At 36.6% G+C, this 19,399-nt stretch overlaps 1 protein-coding gene across 1 annotated transcript in view; it reads right to left on the minus strand.

The window, feature by feature from the left end:
* Positions 1–19,399, minus strand: part of CDH8 (cadherin 8) — a 153,729-nt gene that overhangs the window by 82,656 nt on the left and 51,674 nt on the right. Inside the window, exon 3 of the mRNA XM_009669844.2 lies at positions 14,436–14,730. Coding sequence (XP_009668139.1) covers positions 14,436–14,730 — 295 coding nt within the window. The remainder of the gene's footprint in view (positions 1–14,435; positions 14,731–19,399) is intronic.

The following is a 19,399-nucleotide window of genomic DNA, read 5'->3' on the forward strand; positions in this document are numbered from 1 at the left end:
TTAAACTCTTACTAGAAATTTACATAATTGTTATTTAGAAATAATTTGAAACAAAAAATAATTTCCTTGGAACTCTGAAGAAATTTGTGAGGTTTATGACAATAGTAAAAGAGGAAGAATCAGCAGGAATAACTTAAAACATTACTTTTACAAAACAAAACATTTTTCTGCAAGATGATATAAGTCAGCAGACCAAATTTCTGGGTAAAGAAAAACCTTTTTAGTTGCTGTATTATTTAACGTTTCTTTGTAGAATGCATTTAAAGTTACCTGATAGATCTGTGTAGACTTCAAGCATTTGCAAAGGAATCATATCAAAGGGATTTGAAATACAAGGTTAATAATACAATATAATATGTTGCATTTAAGATTTGCAAAATCAAATTGGAAAGAACCTTGCCAAGTTAACAGCGACTGCACAGAAAAGCAATAATGCAAAGGATTCTTTTTCTTCCCTTGGCTTCCAGCCATAATAATGGTTTGATGTGACCAGAGTGACAGAGTCAGGGCACCATCTATTGTCTCTGAAATGAGTCTCTGCCACTGAGGGCAGAGTTGTCTAGCCAGAGTTATACATTCCATAGTCTGTCCGAAAAAAAAGAAAAAAATTGAAAAAGTTGCCCATTTTACTTCTTGGGCAACATAGCACATTCTGTTTATGTAATAAGTAAAATCAAATAAAATTCAGTAGGTTAATCTTGCTGCAGAGACTTTTTTGGATGACTTAAAAATATAATTATGACATTAATTAGGCTACCAGCAAAGACAAAAAACTATAGAGGGAGAGAAAGCAAGAGCAGAAGAGGTTAAGGGCTGAATTATGTTTCTCATGAGCAGAGACATGTTTAGAAAGGAAAAGAATTACAGTACCCACCAAAATACTCCCCCTTTCTAGGTGTGCCAGTAAAAATAGCCTCCTCTTCCTTCTCACACTTTGTGCTGCTAAATCCAAACTACACCTTGCTTCAGGACAGGGACAGTAAACCGAAGTAGCAGAAGATCTCTTTGTCCTGTCCTTGCATTGCACCCTCTTTTATTCTTTCTGTATATAGGAGTGTAGGGGAGGCACATTGCTGCCACGGCTTTGGGCAGCTCTGTACATTACAGTACATGCAAATTATTTGGAGGAATATTTGCATATTTAGTGATAATCTGCATCTAACTGCCTAGCTTCCATCTCAGGCTTTCATACCTTGCCACTTCCAGCATCGAGGAGGACATGGAGCTGGCAGGATTCTGGAGTGTCTGAGGACAACACCTCCCTCAGGGAGTGGAAGTTTTCCAGTATACTCAGGCAATATTTGTATACACAAAAGGAGGCAAAAAATGGCATACTCCTCTTTTTCTCTTCCTTAGAGGTCACTTGAACTGTAACTATAATGTCACCTAATAAAACTAATGAAGGGAAGGGAAGGATGAAGTACTTTCCCAGCTCCCAGAATCAGTTTCGCACACTGCCAGTCTGCCACTCTGCACTCACTGCAGACCATCAGACATAGATCTCAGAAGGTCTCTCAGATTTAATAATGCACTCCCAGGAATCTTATTGATGAACATTGTTTATAATAGATGTAAGTAATCATGAAATAGAGATTAAAGAAATTATTTCCACTATTGAAATTATATAGTTAAGTTTCTAGATAGTTTAAATTTTATCACCTGTTATTTGGATTTTTTGTTTTATGCCAGAACCCATGTTCAGTCTTCTGCAGATGTGAAATACGTCACATTAACCTGTTCATACTGGCAATAACACCGAATTAAAGGAGCAAACTCCAGCTGCAGAGGACCTTACTACCTCAGTGCTGCTCTCCTCCCAGTGCAAGGCACTAACTAAGGGCCCAGAAGAACCTAGCAACCTATCCCACCCTCACTACTGATGGACCCAAATCTTTGTTGCTCCTTTTCAGCTAATCATGAACAAAAGCTTTGAAGAACGGATAAACTGCTGACTGTGAAAGGCCCTGCAGATAAAAGGAACTCACAGCCATGGTGGCCACTATTTAGACAGTCTCCCAAAGGCAGCAGAACTCTCCATGCTTTGGACTACAGCTTTGGATTATCAATGTTTAAGTAGGATTTTACTCCACTACAGACACTACAGTTCCAAACTACATATATAAAAATATTTTTACATGCATAATATGCTTAACATTTTAAAGATAAAAAGGTCGCATTGAAAAAGCAGTTTTAATCCAGGAAGGAGCACTTATTAAGTACACGCTCTTTGAAAAATAGTGTTCTGGGTTCTACCCAGCAAATAAACAGCCAAGGTTTCTGTTTGTGTCTAATTTTGACTGCATTTGGCATGTGTTTGTTACTTTGTCAATGCTACAACAAACTCATTTAGCTAGACTATAAATTTGAAATGGTGCCATTTTTACAAGAAAGCCACTATTATAGTCCAAGTCACTGTTGTCCTAATTATAATAATACAGCAGTTTTATATAATCTGTCCCAACAACATAATTACCATTTCATTTTTTCTTTATGTACCTAATATTGCCTTATGTAATACAAAACCATTTTCAGATAGATGAGGCAAATTTTAAGTTCATTTAAAAACTTACTGCATCTTTTTCTGAGGAACACTTCTGCAATGCAAATGACCCTGTGATTAAATATGGACTGCAAAGAAATTCAACAGATTTTAATTAATGAACACTTCCAATGTGATTTAGTTACTAACCGTTGCTGATTGTTTTACTCTGTTAGTGTTAGGTTTCATAGTTTCTCTTTGCAACAGCCTAACAATCAGAGGCACAATTAACAATAAAAGTATTTTCGTACGGCTAGGTAAGAAAGCCTGTGTTTGCTGGCAAACTAAGATTAAAAGCCTTCATAAAAATAAGACGTGTGTGCTCAGCTAGTGTTCTTCTGTTGTTTTGGCTGTGTTTTTATGTGCAAGTCAGGGTACAGATCCTGCACATTAGTCAGAAAGAAAAATGCATATGCTGCCACAGGGAGTAGGAAAGCAAAGATTTCTTGGTGTGGCAGTGAAACGTGCGTGCTGAAAAAAATAAAACTTGCATGTTCTAGAGGACATAACACATAGCCCGTGCCTGAAATTTACATGAATCCATATTCAATGAGGTAACCATTTTTCTGAAAGATTGGAATGGCTGGTGAAAATAAAAAATGTGACCATAATGCAACCCAGTGGGACTACGTTTCCTCATTTTCCCTGAGACTTCTGTTTTCTTTGCTTTTCTGATGTCCTTTTTTTAGTCTCACCCTTTCTTTCTCCCCCACTCTTTCCAAGTCTTGACAGACTGAAATCTCTATTTCATTTAGGAGATCTGTTTACCAATCTGACAGGCTATTAAGGGTGCATTTGCATTAAAAAGACCTACCGTTATTTACCAACTGATTTGTGTTTCTAAGAGGATCACCATGCTTCAGAATCTCCAGCTAAATTTTGAGTTTAGCTGATAGTAGCTGTGCAGTCAGTAGCGGTCAAAGCGAAGCATTGTTTGTATTCAGCAGGTCAGATAAGCATTCTTCCCAAAATGAAGCCTTTTCTTCACTGTCCTTCTTTGCTATAATCTCACAGGTAGCATGACAGTTGTTGTCATGGTAACTATTTTTTATTGAATAAAACTGTAATAATCTCATAAAAACCTGTATAACTTCTTGAGATGTAAATTATCACTGCCTCAAAGCCGAAGAAACTTATTCTTATTTGTTTTTCATTGTTGCTGAAATTTTAAAATGTAAAAAGATAGTTTTAAGCTTCATTGTCCTACATTATTCTACATGAGACCATCTCTAAACACAAAAACTATCAGTTAGAGATTTCAGTAGCCAAATACACAGTGTGTATGTGGAAGAGAAATCTGTGTTACACACTTCAGAACGTAATAAATGCAAAAACCTTTAAAATACAGGCAAAATATTATGACTGGTATTTTAAATCGCAGAGCTTGCTGCATATGTAGATCTATATTGGGGTATTCAGATGCACAAGTATGTGAAACAGACTGTGCACTCACACGTATCTGTACGTATCTGTGTATGTTGTATGATTGCTTAGGGTGTTTTGCAGACCATATCTTATTTCACTCCTATCTTCTACATCTGTACTTGAATATATTCTTATTATGAATAGTTACTGTAGTGCCAAAGCTCTAAAAGCCCAACACATGGATCAGATCTCACAACGTGTGAAAATCTTCTCCCCAAAGATTCTATGAGCCAAGCACCAGAAAAGAGACAAATGCAGACAGACACCTGAAGAAAGACAAGGAAACAAAGAGAGGGGGTTAATCATCATGAGAAGCAACGCTGTCAGCACACAGTGGTGCCACAGCCTGGCCTGTTTATTGTCAATGATATTGTAGCTACCATGGAAAAGAAGAGTTTTAAGGATTGCTTTGAAATTGCTTTGAGAACAGATGACTGAGGCCTTGTGTGGCTTTTTTGGAAGACCTTCCCACACTTAAGGAGAGCGTGTGAAAAAATCAAAAGCTATTTGCTTTTTAAGGGTCCACTGGACACCTTACAGTGACAGAAGCTTAGTGGAAGTAGAAGATCACACCCTAAGTGCTGGTGAGGAATGCAGATATGGGCCAGAACGGTTCACAGAAGGGAAGATGAGCAACCTATGCTCGACAAGCTAGAGAGAGAGGAAGCAAGGATATATTCTACTATACCTATAGTAGTATCCTGTATACAGCCACTCCTAGAGAGGGAGAAATGAAAAGGAAAATTTGTGTACTTTACAGATGTGATACAGATATGTGTGTGATGAGGACCACAAAAATACACTGATAGATATAAGGCTTCAATTAATCTTCTGCAAGGAGTTAAAACCAACAATAAAAGCTTCCTTACAACAAGAAATCATACAATGAGGAATAGCTCCCCAAGGGAAATAACAGAATCCTCCTCAGAACTCAGAAGAGTTCACTCTACTGCACAGGATGCTAGATAATGTATTCCAAGGGAAAACCCTGGAAAGACAGGAAGATTAACTAATAGAGTAATTTGTCTTTCCCAGCCGTAATTTATCTGACTCTAAGTAGTGAAATACCGTGATGCTGTCATGATCTTGTTTATGATGATTAAGGTGAGGAAGGAGGAAAAGAGGGTTATTCACACAATTCAGTTTTAGGCTCAGCTGGCTAAATTAGATAACTAGTTGCACTAGACTTCCGCTCTGTTCAGTGGAAGAAGACAACCTAGGTTTTTGCTGTGAATTGCTCCCTCATGGGATCTTTCTTTCTTGGTTGACTAGACAGGAATCCAAAGGAAATCACCCAGGCAATTTAAACGCCTAAATTTGGATGTGTATGTACTCAAAATAAGCCATACCAGCCTGTAATACCAACCTGCCAGGAAACCTGCCTTCAAATGAGTAACCTGACCCACCAACATACCAGACGAGCGCAAACCTTGCAAGCGTTCTGTTTTCATTTACATTCCTTTCCACTTTCTGAACGAATCACTCTGCAATTGATATATTTCATATTTATTCGTTTTAAAACTCATCTAAAAGATCTGAGCAATAAAGCATTACTTGGTTTTTATTTGTTTTATGTAAGTAGTGTTATTTCATATTACTGAAATATACCAAAAAGCAGAGATTTGAGAACTGTCTGACTCTACGGGTCTACAGGAAATGATAGACACTGCCCAAAAGAACTAAGAAAAAGTTTTAACATCTGAAAACCTTGATTTTTTTTGAAGGGGATCTCAAAGAATCAAATAGCAGCAGTTTAGTCAATGGTAGGAAATTACCACTAAGATATATTACGAACTACCATGCAGGAAAATGCAAGAAATAGTTTCTGCCAGGAAAACTTTAAACTTTTCATGCATGTACCTCTGGGATATAAATTCAGGTTTAGCTCCTTATAAGTAGGAGAGGGAATCTGAGTTGCTTCTTCCAAATGTTGCAAATATCCTAATACAATTGTTTGAGTAGATAGCTTAGAAAATGAATGAAATGTCTCAAAAATATTAATATTATGCAACATGTGCATGAGTCAAAATCTTTGAACAACTGAATATCCTACAACATGCAACACAACACTGCCTGTAGATTGCTGATGTGTCATTCTAAGGACTTTTTGTCATGCGTGGCAAACGGAAAAAACATATTGTTTGTGAATATATTACTGTAGAACTGTGCAAGGTGCTTGCTATGCACAGGAGAAAATTGCCTTCTGTACAGCAGACAGACAATGGAGCAAGCTGGCAGCCTTCAGCATTTTACAACTGTATAATGAGGACTGTAGGAAGCGTGGCTGTGAAACATAATACGCTGCATATTTTATATTTTTCTGTGCATAAACTAATTGTTTCAGAACTCTGATATTGCCTTTTTAATATGATCTCTTGGAAACAAAAAATGTTCAACGCAGGAAATACGTATGTAGATCTAGTGATACAGGTAACTCTTCAGCAATTGTCCTTGCTGATGTTACCTACTGCTTGGATTTAGTTCATGCAAATATAATAAGAAGGGCACTGTCTTTTCAGTTTTAAGGTTGGCAGTTCTTTCTTGCTACAAATTATAAAAAGGTGCCATTAGAGAGCCTGCAGGTATTCCTTTATAAATTCCCCTGGGTGACTGTTTGTTAGGATTAGAATACAGTCTGCAACATCACAGGCAATGTAGAAGGGTAAAATATATTTTATGTTTGCCTTAAAGAGTTATGTTTTCTTTTCATGTTATTTTTTTATTCTCCCTTTAGATATCACCTTCATTACGGAATATTAATTGATATTTGTGAAAGATGTGGGAAATAGCTGTTCTTTTGTCCAGGACTTTTTGAAAGACTGCTTGTCTCTAATCAATTGGCTATTTCATCAGCATTCATTCTGCGAGGTCCCCAGGCAAAGACAGTAAAATTGAATGATCACTGTACAATATATTTCCAAGCAGAGGAGAAAAAAAACTGCAATGCTTGTTGACTTCAACACAAGTTTCAGGTTATGCTCAGGGAGATATTATAAAAATATAAGTGAATAATAAAGTAACCCTTACCGTGTACAGGAGAAAATCTTTCATTTATACCTTTCTGTTACGAAAACAGAAGACAGTTGGTATAATCTCACAGCTTTGATGATCTGCTTGCTTTGTTTGGTAGAGTGAAGCCAATAATGCCAGCAACTATAACCCAGGTTGTGAGAGCAGACTCTGAAATATTGCCCCCTCAGGCCACTGTGGAGCGAGCATATGGCTTCAGAGACCATTTGGGCCCTGGGGAGAGGGTACAGTTGGCTCAGATGCCCAGGAATACTCTACAGGCTGATTCATGAGAAAGTCGTATTGACATGAGCTCCACAGGCAATTGCTTATCTGTATTCATGAAGAAGCATTAAGTGCGGCAGACTCAGCAACTAAATAAAGACAGATGTACTAATTCGGGGGGAGGGAGGGGGGGATGATGGGGAATGACCAGTGCCAGAAAAAAAATGGAATCTGCATTGGATCTGAATCTCATTTTCTCAAATGTCAAACATGTCCATCAAAAGAGACATCTAACACAGACTTATCTGAATTAAAAGAGTTTGAGGAGTACTGGTCTTCAGCATTTTCAGGCTCAATCTTTTGTGTTAACAGAATGACATAAATTCTACTAATATAAGTTCCTATGAGTATGCATTACCACGGTGAATTTAATTTTCCGACCTAGAGCAATGTATCTCATGGTTAGAACCTGTCTATGTTTCCCATAACTGGAAAATACAGAATACGTTCTGGTCTGCAGTTCTGGGGCGTTTCACAGAGCCTCCGTCTGGCAGAAATCTGTACTGCTCTGCTTCAACTCGTCTATCTGGTTTCCACTGGCCAGCAAATGGCACACATCACAAGCATAGCTGCCGCAAAAATGAAATGGCATGTTTTCAAGAATACAAAACAAAAAACCCATCACCATTTTAAACTTTTTTTTCCTTCATAATTTGAAATTTGGGAAAACTGTGAAAAAGCCTTGTTAAGAGTGGACTTAAACTTATAGCCAAAAGAGAATGTATCAGAAACCTGAGTTAGAGTTATGTTCACATAAACATAGATCAGAAATACCACCATGTGATTGATATGTGCAAATGAAAGCAACTACAAAAACAGAATTTCAGACTCACAATACTGGGAACAAACTGTTTGTGACTATCTGGACACAAGAATCATCTGAAAAAATTATTATGGGTCACATTCTTGTACGTTATATATGACTGGAGAAGCATGTAACTAAGACTGCCAAAATTCTCTCTGCTCTGGCATCATATGGTCAACATACAGCTATTTCTTTCTTTCTTTCTTTCCTCATCCTATGAAACAGGACCATCATACAATGAAGTATTCCTCTATACAGGACTCCAGAAAGAACTATGACTTCAATGCTGATCCAAATTGCTTTTTCTTCACAATGTGTTATTTGCACAATGTACCTTCCAAGACAAGGAAATACATAATGTTAAAAAAAAAAAAAAAAAAGCTAATTTGTGACAAATTGATGACTGGTAACAGACAGAAAAAAGGCAACTGTTGACTAAGAAATCGTTACACATTCATAGTTCCATACTTTGCACAGGCAATTTATGGCTTATTGCTAAGAATGAAACAATGTCTTCAGGACCTGACCATTCTGCCTGACTTGCTGCCATTGCTACTAAGTATTGATTTTAGCAGCTCAGTATGAAGTCAATAAAATACCTTAGTACACTCAGGACCATAAAGGTTGGTAAAACCAAAGGGTCAGATTATAAATCTCTAAAGAACAATATCATAACTTCATCTAGGGTCCTCAAATTCATCATTAGCATTTTTAAAACAATAAAAAGTTAATGACATATCCAGTCAGACCTCACGAGAAATGGAAAGGGCAAAAAAAAAAAAAAACCAAATACTTAGCAACGTATTAACCCAAGCCTCAATAATGAATCAAATTAGGGACAACACGGTCTTGGTGGTGAATATATCCTAACCAAGTACTAAAGGTGACTCATGACTTTGCTTTTGGAACCTTCTCTCGGTCACGCAGAATGCACAGAAAATATTTAAACGCACGCGCGCGCCCTAAATAAATCCCTCATGTAGAACGCTCTTCAGCACCACAGTTCACGAAGTTGATTATGCACAAGATGAACAAGTAGAGGAACAAGACAACATTATGCTATACATTTTCTAACAGCTGTTACATTGTTGCCATATTTTACAACATCTGCTACTTCTTTCCTTAGCTTTTGCGCTCCTTTTGCATTTACCCTTTGGGCTAATTTGTATTTGACCCCAGTAACACAGTCCTTTTACTCCACAATTTTGTGACAAACTATCATTGATTTGCAGTCATGCACAGTGCCTTAAAAATCAATGAATATAATGAAAAAAAAAGAGTAAGAGTGTGGTGGATCTTGATAACACTTAATCTCAGGTTTTCATTACAACTTTCTAATTTATCAATTTATTTTATCATTATTTATATCAGATATTGCATGCTGATTTCATATGCAGCAGATTTTGTCCTTTTGCAAACAATTTGTGACTGGAGGAGAATTAGTACCTTTAGCAGAATGGGAAAAAAAAACTGCACTGTGTATGGTGTGCTTCTAGTATATGTGGCTATATTTATAAGTCTGTTCTGCTGTGGAAAAAGCAAATGACTGAATGACTTCTTAATGTGCAACTAAGGGTAAATTTTGCTCCAAAGGAAGATATTGCTAAGTAGATGCTTTTGTGCCAACACTTAAAATTGATATTCTGACTCCACTGAAAACCTAAACCTTTTCCAACAAAGATCTTTTCCCCAGTAAAAAGTTTTCATGGAAGTGTTTTAAAACCAAAGCATTATTCTGAGCTTTTTCACTTTGTTAATATTATGAGGTATTAAAGGCAAAGCACTTCTAGAGCGATAGCGCACTGCATTCCCCTCCGTATATTTTATTGAGGGGATGGTGCTTATGACTAGGTTACAGGGAAAGTTCAATAATTAGAGATTACTTCTGAAAATTTATGCAAAGTTGGGCTGCTTATCTGAATCCAGGCCAACTATAAGAGAAGTCTTGCTTTTGTTCTTTTTCCATCTGCGCCCTTTTTTATTTCATCATGTATGTCACTCTACTTCTGTCTTCCTCTATCTTTCAACATGACGCTAGCTGTCTAAACACTCTTGGCTCCTCTGAGAACAGAATGAAGAAATCCAGCTCCTCATTCCTCTCCTGAAAAAAAACCCCTGAATATATACTGTCGGGAGATGATACCCACTTCTGCTTGCATTACCACCTCTACAGCACGCTTTCAGGGAATTCATGAACCTGTGAGTAGCTGAGAAGGCAACACAGGAACTGAACATACTCAGGTATTTTTAAAAAATAAGCTGCAGCACTAGTTCCATTTACCCTAGCGGATCTTATCTTTCAGAATTACTCATTCATCCATATGATATGCTATCATCATTACAGGCATATATACAGAATTCACTGAACAAATTTAAAAGAAACGAGTCACTAGAAGCTTAGCTGAATCTCTTCCTAAGAAGGTTTTTAATGGAGTTTCACTCACAGTGTGTCCCTTTACATCTAAAAACAAGATTTTACTGAAAAATTAAATTATTTCCCATTTGTGAAATGCAATACCATTACAATGAAGTGATTCCAGAAATTCCATGTTTTGATCTTTGATTCCCTAAGAAAATTAATATCAGAATTAAAAGATTAAAATGTTCCATTTCAACAAAGAGGACATTCCTCATATGTATCATCAGCTTCTACAAGCAAATTCATCATTTTGGAGTTGGGAGACAAGGCTTACTAACGTATATTATATAGGAATTACTATTAAAAAAAAGAAGAAAGGAACAATGGAGAAGAAATAAAGGAAAATTCAACTTAAGTCTCAAAACTTTTTCTGGAACGTGGTCCTCTCTCCTCAAAGAGCAAAATACATTATTTGAAAATAACTCTGAACACAGTGACTGTACACACCACTCAGTACGTGTGTGGGTGTGTGTTCTGTGAAGACAGCTGAAAAGTGAACAGCATTCCTACCAGAGATAACACACTGTAATACTAATTGTCTTTGCACCAAGCAGTGGGAGGAAAGCCCTGCATATCCTTCTCTGTTATGTTAGTAGGGAAGTAGGATTTTCCAGATATCACTGATATGTAACATAAAAATCAAACAGGTTGGCTTATGCCCATATACGTGTGTGATAATCTATATAAGCTTACATACACAGAAGGTTTGCATGTACACTACAGCTTTCACATTCCCATAGGGTATCATTCACGTTCTAGATAGTGATGCAAAAGTACCACCAACATATTTACAGAATACATCTCTTACATCAAGAAACACAAGACCAGTATCTGCTACATCATGTAGAATGTATTACCTATCAGAAAAACATACCATCTTCTTGTGGAAGAACCTCAGCAGTTACGTTACTGGATTCTGAAAGGCTAATGTGTTTATCTGTATTTTATACATTGCTTTCCACTGAGGTCCAAAAATAAAATGCCTTGTACTGCATCCTCATTACATAAGTACTATATATATAGCATACAAGTTCCTCTTCGGTTTCAGAGCATTCAGAATTGTTACAGCATTTTGAGGAAAGAAGAGGTCTAGCAGAACTTTGTGTTATCCTGAATAAGAACGCTGCCTAGTAATGACTGTGTTGTAGAAATGTCAAGGCTGAAATTAGCAGTAGGTGGAGATCTCTTCAAGGGGAATTAAGTAAGTGGATAATGGAAGTGAAATACATATAGCGTGGTAAGGAAATTCCTTGAACGCTGAAAGGAGGAAGACCTTCCTTATAAACCTTCAAGAGGAGGAGTTAGAGTAATTTTGAGAGGACTAATGAAACCTGAAGAAAGTTGAAATCATTCATAGCTCATCAGTTATCATAGCCCTTGATATTGCTTCCAGTGGGTTAAAGGAGGAAGGCAGAAGAAAATAGTAAGAGCAAAACTGGCAAAGAGGTAACATTCTCATCTTCAGACTGTCAGCCTTGAATTTTAGTTCCATTAGAGATTAAGAGGGAGACTTGATTGTACATGCTGCACTGCCTTTACAGTCATTCAATACCCAGGTAATGCAATGGGATACACGCTCTGAGTTTTGGGGTGACAGCTCAGAACTAGGTTTTGTTTTGCAAGGAAAGAACAGTAGTATACGTTTGCACTTCTTCAGAGAAATAGCTTGAAAACATGACCTCCCCAAATGTCACACAAAGAACATGCATAACCTCTGATACATTTCTACCTATATTTATGTTATTAAAATAAACTGATTTTGGATCAAATTTTTCCAGGCAGCGTAGGAACATGGGTAAGTAAAGAACGGCATCATTTCAGAGGCAGCTCAAGAAAGAACTGTGCTTCTCTGAGTTTCCACCATGCTGGGGGAAACAACTGGACTAGATCCTATCTGTAATATCCTACAAAAGCTATCTCCCTTCACTATTCCCTAAGCTGTCCACCTCTCAGTCATTTCTTGCACAACCTTTATTTTCAAGTTTTTCCACCTTTAATCTTTCTTTTCTTACTCATCTCTCATCACATTTCTGTCTTTCCCTTCTCTCTTTCACCCTAATACTTTTCTGGATTGTTTCACTTTCCCTCTCTTTTGTCAGTGTTTACCTTTTAACCTTTTCTTGCTCTCACTGCATCATCTTTTAAAATACATGTTAACCAGCTCCCTGTATTTTTATTCAGCTGATCTCCAGTTTCCTGCCAATATTTTTTTGTAATTTTCTTTAGAGTGAATGCTCCTTGGATAACGGCCATGTCTTTACTAATGACTGTAAAATACTGCCCATAGGTATGGATACAAATCATTTTTATAGTAGTCTTTGTGACTGGAAACCATCTTTCCTTGCCTGCGTATACCTCTGTTTTCTTTTTTTCCCTGGAACACCAAACAAGTCCCCTTCATATAAGGATTAACTGCCCGTTCGTTTTCCCTTCCTCCTTCTCCTACTCCCTCCTTCTTTCTAATTTAATTAAGCTATTTTCTCGCCTAGAGTTTCGCAAAAATATCATCTAAAACCAGGTCCACATTATGTTTGTGCTGCTGCATAATTAAAAGCAACTTAACATATTAAACCTGGGTTTTGGTAAAAGAACTGACATGCCGGCTTGAAAATTCACATATCTGTTTCAGCACAAGCAATTCAATGTAACCAAGCTATGAAAATCTGAAGAAGGAGAAGAGCTGATAAAAAAAAAAATGCAACCTCTATTATCATGGTCTAGTCAACACATCATGCTTACATTTGAAAAGGACCTGGTACAATTCATTGTACTGAATTATCAGCAAGAGGATGGTCTGCTCCTCACAGTCCGTCTTTTTAGCTACAATGAGATCGAATAGGATTTTTGAAACTTTTTGATAGGGTGCTGCTTTGTTTTCCTAAGTGGCTTGGCACTCCTTCAATTATCTTGCTTTGACAGATGTAGACAAATTGCTGAAAAACATACCATCTTCAACTTAATGCCAGAAAACACTAGAATTAACTCTACATTTTATGACCAGATTTTGATGTCTTCGCTCATACTGAATTTTCATGAGAAACGGATTCTGTTCATGTGATGCACTTACTTCCCTCCTACTTCAGTGATAGCTAAAGATCTGCAGTGAATATATATGCATCTGTAGGGGATGAGGGCCTAGGTACATAAATATGAACCTCTGTAGGTACATACTCACATGTTTGCAAACACAGAACAAGAGAATAATTCTGCAAAAATGAAACCAACATCTTAATCCATCAGGAAATGGACTCACACCAATCCAACAAAATGAATAAATATAAATAAAATTTATTCAGAAGACTATTTCCTACTACTGTCTTTCTTTCTCCCCTCCCCCCCAACCCGTTCACACAATTAATTTCCCTTTTTATCATCTTTTTCCCTAATTTTCTCTATTTTCACCTTCCATCTTCCCTGCAAATCACATGGGTAATGGGCTAAGTTCACTCTGGAGTCTAATCATTAATTCCCAGACACAGCATCTTTCATTTCAATGTTTTTTCCTTATTATAGTTGAACTTAGAGGAAAATAAATAAGTATGTATCAACATACTGCAAGTGCTACATCTGTGTATGAAAATACACAGATAATTAAACATCAACAAAATATCAATAGGATTAAAGTGTCATGTTGGAACAAATCCTGAAAAATCCTTCTGAATAACAATTCTCCAACTACAGTGTCATAAGGGGAATATAAATTTAGCCCGTTAAAGTGCTATTGGACAAAGAAAGACACATTCATACATCTGTTAGTCATTTTCTTACTACTAAGGGACTCTACTATTGTGCTACAGATGAAAGCTTTGCCCAAGAAGAGATTTGAAAATATGTAAATTAGCACTAACAACATACATAATAAATATCTTATTATTCATCAACAACTCAGTGGCATACTGGCCTATTTTAAAGGGTAAGTAATTAAAGTTTGTTGGATATTTAAACATACATACCTACAACAGACATTTCTGGAACTGTGGCATGATATGGACCATCAACAAACTCTGGGGCATTGTCATTGATGTCTTGAACCTTAATAATGAATTCTGAAGGAGGCTCCAGAGGTTTATTTGTGTCCCTATCGACTGCTTGAGCAGTTAGAGTGTACTCAGCTTTTTCCTCACGGTCAAGCCTTTTCATTGCATGAATGTCTCCAGTCTTGTCATTGATCACAAAGATTGTTCCAGCGCCATCTCCTGATAGGATATACTTGATTTTGCTGCTGCCAGGATCCAAGTCTGTGTGTAACTAAAAGAAAAAATAAGCATTTTAGAGATAGAAATTAAATCCAGCTTTTGTTTTTCCATTGGTCTAACCATGTATTTTCTCAAGCTATTCTTTTGTACTTGAATTTTAGCTCCAGTGATCCCTATCTCAGCTTGAATACACAAGGAGAGTAGGGATTTGTATGCGTACTGATCAAAAGTGAACGCAATCATAGGCATAATTAGACTTTCTATTTAAAAAGTAGCTGGTATATATATTTTAAATCAATGTTCTAAAACATGTCTTCAGAACTATTATCAATCAAAGTGAACAAGCACAAAACAACCTTAACCTATTAGATCAAAGAGTAAAAGAAGGATTAACAATAATACATATTTTAATCTAGTTGCTTATACTTAAGGTATTATTTTAAACTTCTTTTCAGGTGACTGAAAATGACTGAACACAAGCATCTACATAAACATTTTAATTGACAGCATTCCCAAAATTTTAGACCTGTATTTGTAACTCCACTGTCAACTGAGCTTAAAAGGTTCTATGATCTTTACTCTAAAAGTGCTTCCCCTGAAAGAATACTTTGTTAGATAAGTTTCCACACAGATGAAAACCCTTACACAAATCTTCCCATTTTTCATTTTTCAATCTTCCACTGATTTTCTGTGGGCTCAGAGCCACCTCCAAAAGAAATCACCAGGTTTTCTCCAATAACTTTCAATTTGTAGGGCCAAGTGCACCAACTGGTAGACCAAATGTATTAAAATACATTCAAAAACATAGGATCATAATTCAAAGATTAAGCATACAGTAATAACACTTTAAGTGCAATATATTTACTATTACATCTTACACAATCAGTAAGAACATCATTAAAAATGTAACTTGTGTTTTTTATTATTTATCTTTACCTCATGAAAGACGATCTGAAAGAAATACGTACAATCTGTTTACCTTGCAGCAACTACTACTAGACTTGGTCCTGTTTGCTGATTTTTGTGCAGACAGCTCAATGGAAATTGTTGCTGGTTATGCACTTTGCACTTTGATTCACAGCAGTGGTGCTAAGGTCTGGCAGCATTGTCATTTGATATAAGAACTCTTATTAGCATATTAAAATAGGTGGGGAAAAAAGTCTTGTAGCATTGGCTACAGCCATGTCCCAGGTAGGCTTTATGTCATACTATAGATAGGCTGTGCAGGTTTTTTCATAGACAAATGGTCATATACAGTTGCATCTGCAAATTAACTGTTCAGAAGTAAGAGTTTAGAAAACTCTTTAACAGCACCTTATGAAAAGGAATTTCAAATTGCCACAAGGAGCACAAAGGATAACTGCAGTCAGGTCTGATTTTCCGTTTGATCTAGTATTTATCCAGTGTTTTGGATCCGGGCAACAAGTGACTTGCGCAGATGTTATTTTCTTTCCAAGAGCTTTGGACACAAAAAGGCACAAACAAAAGGCACCAAACAAACCCCAGGGCCATCAGTGCAGTCTCTGCTCTGCAATAATAGTTGAACTGCCATTGACTACAAGAGATGTGACTTCATCCTCTGTGTTTTGCTGGGCAACACATTATTACCACATCATCGTTTTAACATTTTTTAAAAAGCAGTTTAATTGCATGTGAATACGAATGGACTCAAACCAGTTCACTCTTCCTGCCCAGCCCACATAAACACACACGTAGACTTCAAGTGACAGCTGAGTCCTCTTCCCAAAACCTTGGTCTGCTATTTCTTTCCCTTTGGCAGTTGCCATCAGCTTTTACTTGAGAATAATCGCCATAACTTACGTTTGGCAGCACTCTCACGTTAGTTGATCTTGCAGTTTTGTCTGCAAAGTAATATTAATACAACTTTTTTCTTGTCTTAAAGATTCTTCCCTTTCTGAGCAGGTTCTATACTCTACTTCGTCTAGGTGTCAGGATTTATCAGTAACATAAACTTTTATATCTAGGGTCCCAGAACCTGTCAAGATCAATCCAGAATCTGTCTGTGTTTTAAACAGATTGTTTATACTTTAAGCATCTGTTTGATCCCTGAATAAAACATATATGTTATTAACACTGCACATGAGTGTTTTGGCAGAATATTCTTAGTTGAATCACAGTGATGTCATTTTATAACGTTGTCTGGACACTCACAGCTCAGCAAAGCAACTAGGAACATCTCCAGTTCACCCAAGCACACAAACACTTGGGGTGAAAAACTATATTCTGCACTTCTAAGTAGGCGGTGACTGGATAAAGTGGACATTCCACACAGCTATTCAAGAATTTACAACGATTCTCCAATTTGCCATTTGCTAGTAAGTAGCAGAGGCTGTCAGTATAATCGCCAGCATAAGATCTACCTGCATGACACAACAAAAAAATGATGGTTCATAAATCAGAACTGGAATAAACGAATAGAGACCTATCAAATCTTTGCATTGCTATTAAGATATCAACAGTTAGAATGAAAGAGAGTCTGTGATTAGTATTAATTTACCAGAAGAAATGGTTAAAGTTCTAAGTATCAACAACAACAACAACAGACATTGCTATTTGAAACATTATAAAATGAAAGGCTAAACATTAAACAAAAAGTGGGAGTGTGAGAAGCATTTTATATCCTTAAAGTTGAAACTGAGTATTATCAGCAGAAGATCAATTTTTTATCCTGAGATTAATGGTGCCAAAAATGATAGTAATATTTTTAGCTGTTCAATAAAAACAAACTAAAAATATGGCATTTACTGAAATCATACGTACTCTTTATGGTGAGCAGACATGGTGATATATTAAGGTGTCTTTTCTAGACTTCAAAATTATTACACTTTAATATCAAATATTACAATAAACGACCTACGGAAGAGTCAATTTTTTGAAATCATTTCATTATTTTGATTTAGGATTAAAACACCCAGATTTACTTACAGTGACAAATCACAGAACTGAAGTGAAATTCTAAGTCAGAAAACATAATATTTTCTTCCAAGTAATATTTCCTCTCTTCTACGAGATGTGAATGATAATTTAAAGCAATCATCAAGCTTCAGCAAGCTGTGTTCATGTGAAGGTTAAAGATCATTAAACACACAATTATATAGGGTCTAGGTGAATGATAGAGAGCCATAATGAATATGATAAATGAATATCAGTTTCCGCGGAAAAAGTCTGACAAATGTTGCAAATATGAAACTGCTTTCCACACCTGTAGCTTTATTCATTGCATTTGTGTTTGAAAGCTGACCTATTTTTCAGAACAATATTTAGAAATGCAATAAGAATTTCTATTTAATAAAGGAAACATCAGTAGCTAGCCCGTATGTCCTAGTACTGGATACGGTCCCAGAACTAAGAGAAAAGTACATTTACTGGAAAAATTAATTATGGTCAGTGAGTCAAACTCAGTTCCTTCACATGAGATTCAGTTAACAAGACTTCAAAGGAAGTGAAATCTTCTTCTTCCTCCATCATTGCCTTCCCTGTGGGACTATAAACACAAACATCCCTCTCCCTTAAAGTAGCACATGCAACCCCATCACCCAATTTGTACATGGATTTGTGGTAACAGGAGAGTCTCTGCATCCTCTCCTAGTTTTAATGGCAATGCAGATGCTCTGTATTAAAACCTTACTATTGGCTCCCACGTAGCCTCAGCACAAGCCCTCTTCTGAAAAAATCAACTTCAGTCAAAATGAACTCTCTAAACACTAGAGTTTCTAATCATTATTAATTCTCTTGCCATTCTGTGCTATAATATAGATGATGATCAATGAAGCCAGGATTAATGCTAATAGCACACACAGTGTACTACCACAAAACTAACATTATTTTTAGTAATGGTGAATGCATGTCTAAAAGTGTTGCCAACACACTATTCAAACATATAGCATATATTTATAGTCTCCCACATACATACATTACAAACATGCATAATTACAATCAATGCAAGACAAATTGCAGATATGAAACTTATTCAAAGAGCGTCTCTGTTCTGTAATTTAAAAGTACTGCTCTGCAATAAAAACCAAATACCTGAGCATGTTATTCATATTAAATTCTCCTGTTGTACAGATGTTCGTTCTTTAGAGTCTTAACTATGCGTTCTTAATGGATACTTGGTTCTATATATGTAGCCAAGGACTTAATATATAGACCAACACAGCACAGGTTCCAAGCTAGGTTCGTGAAGCTCTTAAGCAATTCCTTGTGCACAGAGAAACGTGTGAGTTTCTTTTGCAAATGGTAACTCTTTCACCTGCTCTCAGTTAGCTTCCTCATCAAACGATGGGCAAAACGATGACTTGCTCAGTACTCTGAACTGCTCATTCAAGCCACTTGCTCACCATCAGGGAAAACGCGCATAATGCACTCCGGGTCCAGTCTACATTCAGAATTAGCAGAAACCTGTTGACTGGCCTTTGTAGTAGGATTAGGCACTTTGCATCCTCTCCAACCGTGTTGCTGATGTACAACTTGTTGCGGACTAGCCCGTAATGAGTTAGATCATCAAAGGGAGGATTCGTAACCCTAAATTCCTCATATTTAGTCAAAAAGTATAAATTTACCAATAACTCACAAGAGAGGGAAAAATGTACGTATCATGAAAACACTCAAGGATATTTCTAATTAAGAAGAGCGCAAAAGGCATTATGTAGTTACGTTTTTATTTCAGTTTGTTAGAAAGTAATTAATTTATCCTTGTA

This window comes from Struthio camelus, chromosome 10 (genome assembly GCF_040807025.1).
Source record: "Struthio camelus isolate bStrCam1 chromosome 10, bStrCam1.hap1, whole genome shotgun sequence".
NCBI lineage: Eukaryota > Metazoa > Chordata > Aves > Struthioniformes > Struthionidae > Struthio > Struthio camelus.